The sequence below is a fragment of the Sander lucioperca genome, chromosome 12 (genome assembly GCF_008315115.2).
Source record: "Sander lucioperca isolate FBNREF2018 chromosome 12, SLUC_FBN_1.2, whole genome shotgun sequence".
Lineage (NCBI taxonomy): Eukaryota > Metazoa > Chordata > Actinopteri > Perciformes > Percidae > Sander > Sander lucioperca.
In genome coordinates, this window is record NC_050184.1 from 11,979,675 (window position 1) to 11,987,121 (window position 7,447).

At 41.5% G+C, this 7,447-nt stretch overlaps 1 protein-coding gene across 2 annotated transcripts; it reads left to right on the forward strand.

Annotated features, from left to right (window-relative positions):
- Positions 1 to 35: 35 nt before the first annotated feature.
- ddost (dolichyl-diphosphooligosaccharide--protein glycosyltransferase subunit (non-catalytic)) lies at positions 36 to 7,405 on the forward strand. Of its 2 annotated transcripts, XM_031286730.2 has the most exons (12): positions 36 to 308; positions 1,200 to 1,310; positions 1,415 to 1,501; positions 1,589 to 1,692; positions 2,798 to 2,892; positions 3,183 to 3,276; positions 3,611 to 3,759; positions 5,745 to 5,892; positions 6,019 to 6,139; positions 6,304 to 6,410; positions 6,761 to 6,917; positions 6,958 to 7,405. In XM_031286730.2, the coding sequence occupies exons 1-11, from the start codon at positions 74 to 76 to the stop codon at positions 6,908 to 6,910; spliced, it is 1,401 nt and encodes a 466-aa protein (XP_031142590.1). In that variant the 5' UTR covers positions 36 to 73; the 3' UTR covers positions 6,911 to 6,917; positions 6,958 to 7,405. The 2 variants fall into 2 exon arrangements, with proteins under 2 accessions (XP_031142590.1, XP_031142589.1); XM_031286729.2 differs by having other exon boundaries at positions 6,761 to 7,405.
- The last annotated feature ends 42 nt before the right edge of the window (positions 7,406 to 7,447 follow it).

Genomic DNA, 7,447 nt, shown 5'->3' on the forward strand with positions numbered 1-7,447 from the left:
TCTCTGCGATTGGCTGGAATTTGGGGTCAAAGTTAAGTCGACTCCTAACGCTGACGTCGACTTCTGCAGCAAAATGGCGTCGTTGACAGCAGTCATGCACACGAACCGGTCCGGTTCATTACCTTCATCCAAAAAACAGACCGGAATGATGACCCAAAGGAGGTTCAGACTTTTGGACAACAATGTCCTTTTATTCCTTTCGTTAGCCTCCATGTTGCATTGTGCTTTGGCTGACGGCAAGACGCTCGTTCTACTGGACAACCTCAACATCAGAGACACACATTCAATCTTCTTCCGCAGTTTGGCAGGTCAGTACGACGTTCGTGCTTTTTTCATCTATAAATACTCTCCTCTATACTGTTGTAGACCCCCCCCCCTTGTATGGCTAACATGTCTTTGCAGAGAATATAACGTTAGAGCCTTTAGGACTTGAGCGTCATGCAGCACAGCAAGGCTTCTAACTTTAGCTTAACGTTAGCTCTATTATGTGCGCTGTGTCTCGTCAAACTTCATTCAAGGCGATGGCAGTTTAATGTATTTTAACTAATTCATAGTAGTATACGTGCTTGGTAATGTTAACTTACACTGCATTGGATAGACACCGGGCCTCTCTTCATTTCGGCATACGTAGTACACCAAATAGATAATATAATTATGTAATACAATCTTTATATTTTGTCAGTTTAGCAGTCGTCAACCATATATTCAATTATGTCTGATGCAATTGATCGAGGCTACATTAGAATACATTCATATACAAAAGACAGGATGAAATAATTAATGATTTGCATGCTAATATACTTTAAATGGGCTTGCCAATTTATCTCCAGCTATTTCCCTTGACTTGCAAGCAGGTGCATTATATAGTGGGGAAAACTCACTTTCTCATTTGGGCAGTAGAATTTACCATTTGTAAGCCAGGAGTTTCTACTGTACATAGGAAGTCAATCAGAACATATAGATGATTTTGTAAATACCACGTATTTTCATAATCCTAGTGGTTTCACTTGACACTTGATAATAAGCACTGACAGGAGGTATTGTGCATCTTTATTATCTATGACGTCAGTGCATATAACATGGGAGTTATAATGTAGAGGTCTCCGGACCTTTGGAAATACATGCGATGCAAAAAATGTTACTGCAAAAATGCAACAAGCGTGTCAATGTTCCAGTGATAACGTATCTCTTGTTTTCAGATCGTGGCTTTGACATCACATTCAAGACGGCTGATGATCCCTCTCTATCTCTGATCAAATATGGCCAGTTCCTGTATGACCATTTAATCATCTTCTCACCATCAGTTGAGGGTAAACTTCACACTCCTAATTCAAAATCAAGTTAACGGTTTTATGGCGCGTGTACGCCTTGTTGAAACAATCATTTAAATTCATTTCTTTTTGGTCATTGGCAGACTTTGGAGGAAATATAAATGTGGAGACTATTACATCCTTTATTGATGGTGGAGGCAACGTCCTGGTTGCTGCCAGTTCCGATATTGGTCAGTTGATTTCCAACAGCTTTTCTTTAATATTCTATACAATTCCATAATATTGCATATATTAATGCTCTTCTCCTTTTTACACAGGTGACCCACTGAGGGAGCTGGGCAGTGAGTGTGGCATCGAATTTGATGAAGAAAAGACTGCTGTCATTGACCATCACAACTTTGACGTGTCTGACCCTGGAGAGGTAAACAGAATTCTGTTCAGACAGCAGGCACATCCACTTTGTTTCTCTGATCCAGTCTTTAAAACTGACACTCCATAGCCGCTTTCCAACCAAGTAGTTACAGGAACGTAGTTATAGGAGAAGTCCACTTCTAAACAGATCTACTAACTACTCTCCCCCAAAACCGTTTTTTCCAATTGCATTCCCACTGGCCAAGTGGCCATAGGGACTGGTAGGAGGGGTAAGGGAGTGATGCAAGCACAGCAACGGTCTTTATAGCGTTAAAATCAGAAAACAAATACACCAAAAAAAGTATGAACTAAATACTAAATCTAATGTATATAGCATATTTGTCATAATTTAAACAATTCTCCCAAAGAGAAACGGGTATCTCTCTCTCCCCCGTCTCTGCCTGCTGCGCTGTGACCATGTGTGTGTGACAGCCGGCTAGCCGCAGGACACGCTTGTGGAGTTTAACTCCGAAAAGACAGTTAACCACAGGTTCCTGTTAATCTTATGATGGACATGTGTTGTGATATTTAAACAAACGAACCGTCAGCGGCGAAATAAAAGCCTCTTATTTACGAGGCTGGTCTGAGAGACCTCCAGCTGACAGCGGGGTCTCTGAGCATGACTGGCCGAGCGACGAGCTAGCGGCCGGGGCAGGCGCCTGCTGGCTGTCGCCTCACTTCATGGAGCTTCTCAACTCCGAAAACTTTGAAGCAAATTGTCAATTCGGCATCAATTTTCGCAAGACTGCCTATATTCAAAATCTAAACAGTTCATTTCTCGCCTAAAACGTTGTCAGAAGTGAAATTAGTGATGAATAAGATGGCGAAAATTGTTAAAATTGTCCCGTTGTTGGTCTGTCTGTACCGGAAACCCGACCCTTGTTCACCTAGGTTCCTATGCTGAAAAGGGAAAAGAGAAAAGACCCTGCCCTGAAGTAGGAGCTGAAAGAGTTACAGGAACTGTGGCCAGAGGGACTTAAAAATCCCCAAATTGGTCCAGTCGGAACACGAGAAAAAAAGGGTTCTAGGAATTTTATGTTCTAGGAACTGCAAAAATCCCTCCGGTCGGAAAGCGGCTCATGTTGTTATTTACAAATGGTCCTTCTTGTCTCCAGCACACCCTGATTGTTGCTGATCCAGAGAACCTGATGAAAGCTCCAACTATTGTCGGAAAACCCACCAATAAACCTGTTTTATTCAAGGGTGTTGGGTAAGCACACCTGAACATGATTTACATTTTAACAACCAAGTATGCAAAGCATTACTGCACTTCTCCACTCTACCATTTAGTATGTTGACACAACTGATATTCCGAAGCAGCGGCAAAGACATTCACTCACTGCTGTTTACAAATGTTAAATCAATACTATATCAATTAAATAAATGAAATACTTTATTACTTTGTTTAGTGCATTACTCACAAATGCAAGCCGTATAAATAATAACATAATAATAATATAAAGTCTGACTAACATTCAATGACCCCCTCCACTCTTGCAGCATGGTGGCAGACCCAGAGAATCCTCTTGTCCTGGATATTCTCACCGGCTCATCTACTTCCTACTCGTTTTTCCCTGACCGACCCGTCTCTCAGGTGAGAATACTGAACATAAAAAGTATGTCTGATTATTAATTTATAATGAAGTTGATTCATAATGATCCTCCTATGTCCTGAATGTGATTAGAAGCAGCTTATTTGCTCAAGTTCTGCCATGCCTCTACACGATAGACAGGTGGGAATTTAACTACTGGAGACCCTAATGGAGATGCGGTTGTGTTTCGCTCATCTATGACTTGGAGATGCAAGTGTTTTTGTGGAGAATCAGAAGCCATAGATAGCCTTTTGTCCTCTGGGTTAGAAATGAACTACACAAGATTTAATGTAGTTTTTTTTGTTTGACTAAAAATATATTTTTTTACCTCTCCAGTACCCCCATGCTGTTGGCAAGAACACCCTGCTTATCGCCGGCCTTCAGGCCAGAAACAATGCCAGAGTGGTTTTCAGCGGCTCCCTGGAGTTCTTCAGCGATGCCTTCTTCAACTCTGCTGTGCAGAAGGCCACACCTGGCTCCCAGAGGTAGTCTTCACTGTTCATCACATCCTTCTTCTCATGAATCCTATTACAGCATTAGTCATTAGTGACATTCTGGTCACTCTTCATTTTTGTTTTGCCATGTGAATGGTGATGTTAAAATACTACTCCTCCATGTGATGCAGGCGTTTGTAATTCCTTACAGAGTCTTGAGATGCTTACAGTTCAGTGTCTTAAAAGACCCTGAAGGTTGCCCTAAAGATTCAGTGGGTACATTTTGTCATATTTGCGAAAACTCTCACTATATCTGACAGTAGCACAGGAGACAGATTGTCTGTAAAAAAAATAAATAAATAATTCCATTAGTGCGAATGGCATTTGCGAGATTGCCAATCAGAGCCGAGGACACTTTAACGCAGTGTCCATCACTGCTCGTGAATTACATGAATTACATGAACTATAGCCTGGCCCTACCAGACTCTGGTACATTTCATTTGCACAGAGAGTCTGGCCACTCTCCATTGACAAGTGTTAACTTCCTTGAAGGCGGGTACTCTGTTGAAGTTGAAAACTATTGGATCTGCCCAGAGCCACTCTGGATCTGCCATAACCAATCGCTAACGTTTGGTCGTGACGTCGGCTTAGCATCGCTAGCGTTCGCCTTAGCCAACTCCTTCGCCACTAACGGAGCGAGCTGGAAAATCAAACTTTTCCCGACCCCCGTGGTGAGGAGGGCCACAACATCATGGCCACCAACAAAACTCAGCAAAGATTGTTCTTGCTCGGGCTTTAACTTCTGGATATTTGGCAGCGTTGCCACAACGGTCCGAATGGCTTCGCTCGCATCTTTCTCCGCCACCATTACAGAACTACAACTCAGACTAGCGCACAACGTCATCGTTCTCAGCCACTCCCTCTGTTCGCTGATTGGACAGGTAAAGATTTGACCGGAAAAAACCCAAGAATATACCGCAAACCCAGACAGAGTACTGAAGGAAAATGAAAATTCAGCGGAAGTACGTAGGAGGGCGGAGCCAGGCTAGTCAAACTAGGCAGCGCTCATCAAATATGAATCAAGATTCTCTTACTGCATTGCCCATTTCTTAGAAACACATTTTAGTGTACTGTTCAGCTGTAAAATGAGAACGTTTGTGAACAAGTCAAGCTAAAACCAAACGCTGCCCACCGATCAGAGCAAACTTTTCTTATTTTACAGCTAAGCAGTTCACTAAAATATGTTTCTGAACACATTTGAGGCGAGAAATAGGCAATGTAGTAACGGAATCTTGATTCATATTTGAGCAGCGCTGCCTAGTTTGACAGTTTGATCAGAGTTCAAGGGAGCAGTCATTGAGGAGGAGGCAGAGGAAACGTGATCTTTTTTTTTTTTTTTTTTTTTTTTAAACAGCTTATCTGATTCATGTAGTACTGTCAGGATTTAGTGAGAGTTTCAACAAATATGAATATAAATATTTTTTTATAAAAGTTACCAACTGTAGCTTTAAGTCTGCAGCTCTGTGCATTGAAAAACACTTTTCTCTTGTGAAAAAAGGGCCTTGGTTGTGCATGTTTTAATGTTTGCAACTCATCAAGCTAATTTGTAAATGAAAAGTAGTCTTACATGGTCTTTGAATAAGTATTAGGGTGTTACATTTAAGACCTGTGTTGTTGTTGTCATGGTTGGTATGGGGAATTTGGCCAGTTTTTCTTTTTTTTTCAAAGGTCAACTCTGAGATTTTTGAGTTGGCTTCTGAGTTATTTTTTGCTAATTAGCAGTATTTCAATTTTTTTTGACATTTTCATGTTCAAACAGAACCTGCTGATACAAAAACCTGCTCGCTCCAAATAAGTAGTGTGTAAATCCTCCTACTGACAAATAAATATTATATTTTGTAATGAAACAAACTGCGTCCCATCAGAGGTGGTCAAAGAACACCTTTTTATTTTCATAAAAAAAAAAAATTCTGTATTGTCCAGTTATGAATCCCCTGTGTTTGAAGCACACTTCTTCTTGTCGTGGTCTTTGTTAGGTATGAGCAGACAGGGAACATGGAGCTGGCCGAGGCTCTGTCTCGCTGGGTGTTCAAGGAGGCCGGAGTCCTCAGGGTGGGAGCTGTTACCCATCATCCCGTTGGAGAGACCACTCCCCCTGCGGCATACACAATCACTGACCTTGTGGTGGGTTTAAAATTTCCAGGGACTTATGTGAACAAGCATCACCTTGAAGATGTTTGTCTTGGCCTGAATTAAGGGCTCTGTATTTTTTCGTGTATATCTCAATCCGTGTCAAATTTTCCCAAACAGGAGTACAGTATTGTCATTGAGATGTTGACCGAGGGTCGCTGGGTTCCATTCGACGGAGACGATATTCAGCTTGAGTTTGTGAGGATCGATCCCTTTGTCAGGACTTACCTCAAGAAAAAGGGTACGTTGCTGTGCTCATTGAACACATACAGTACTAATGAAATGATTTTTAATTCATGCTTAAAGTCTAAACGCATTGCACCATGTGGTGTGAGGTTTCAACTGTATGCGCCTTCGCAGTTACAAACTGTGTCCACTATTAATCCTGTGTTGTCTTTCTTCTAGGAGATAAATATAGTGTCCAATTCAAGCTGCCTGATGTGTACGGAGTCTTCCAGTTCAAGGTGGACTACAACCGACTGGGATACACACATCTCTACTCCTCCACCCAGGCAAGTTAATCGGAAGGTTTACTTCACTTGGGCATACCCAAATCAAAATACTGGTGGAGATCTCCATGCATGGAAAGTGGGAAATGGCCAGCAATACTAGAGATTGAATCATTTATAGTTCATTCGTCTTTGGTAATTGATGGAAAGAGATGAACAACATATTGTTCGCAATGTCTAATGAGGTATACCAGGGAATACCCGTAGAACAATCTCCCAAAACCTTGGTGTATCATAAGTTTACTTTCTGAGTACTGTGGCTTGGAAGCGGTTCCTCTTACTTATAATGCATGTAACAACGATGCTCTAATGAATGGCGGCCTAACTTCTACCATTTGGTTTCTTCATCACAGGTATCAGTGCGCCCCCTGCAGCACACTCAGTACGAGCGCTTCATCCCCTCAGCTTTCCCATACTATGCCAGCGTCTTCTCCATGATGGCAGGACTCTTTGTCTTCAGCATAGTCTTCTTGCACATGAAAGAGAAGGAGAAGTCAGACTAATGCAGAGAGACAACGGGGAAGGGATAACACGAATATAGAGTTAAACTTGTGTGAAGAGTTGAATTTGAATGTCTTTTGATGGCTTGAATCTTCACGCAGGGATTTGGACTGCAGTCCTCCGTAAAAATGCAGTTTCTGTTCAGTTATTTGGTTACTTAACTAATCCGGGGCTGGAGGCCAAAAGGGGTGACTGTAATGCAGTGGTTGGGGGTTTGTTTTTTGGATTTTTTTTTTTTTTTTACTCTGAAATTACTCAAAAGCCTGTAAATGTCCTGAAGTCAGTCAGCGTTTGTATAAAGTTATCTCCTAAGTAGAGCACTTGCCTTGGAACATAAAAGAAATCCATATTAAAATTTGACCCACATGTTCTCAATTTAGGAAGGTTTATTGTGGTAACTACATGCACTGATTATGCCAACTGTTAATTTGTTTTTGATAAGTGTTTCCAAAAAAGTTGGAGTCATCTTAACAATAAAATATTGACATTCCACTCGATAGAACGTCCTGTTCATTCTGTGACATGGCATAATTGTACTC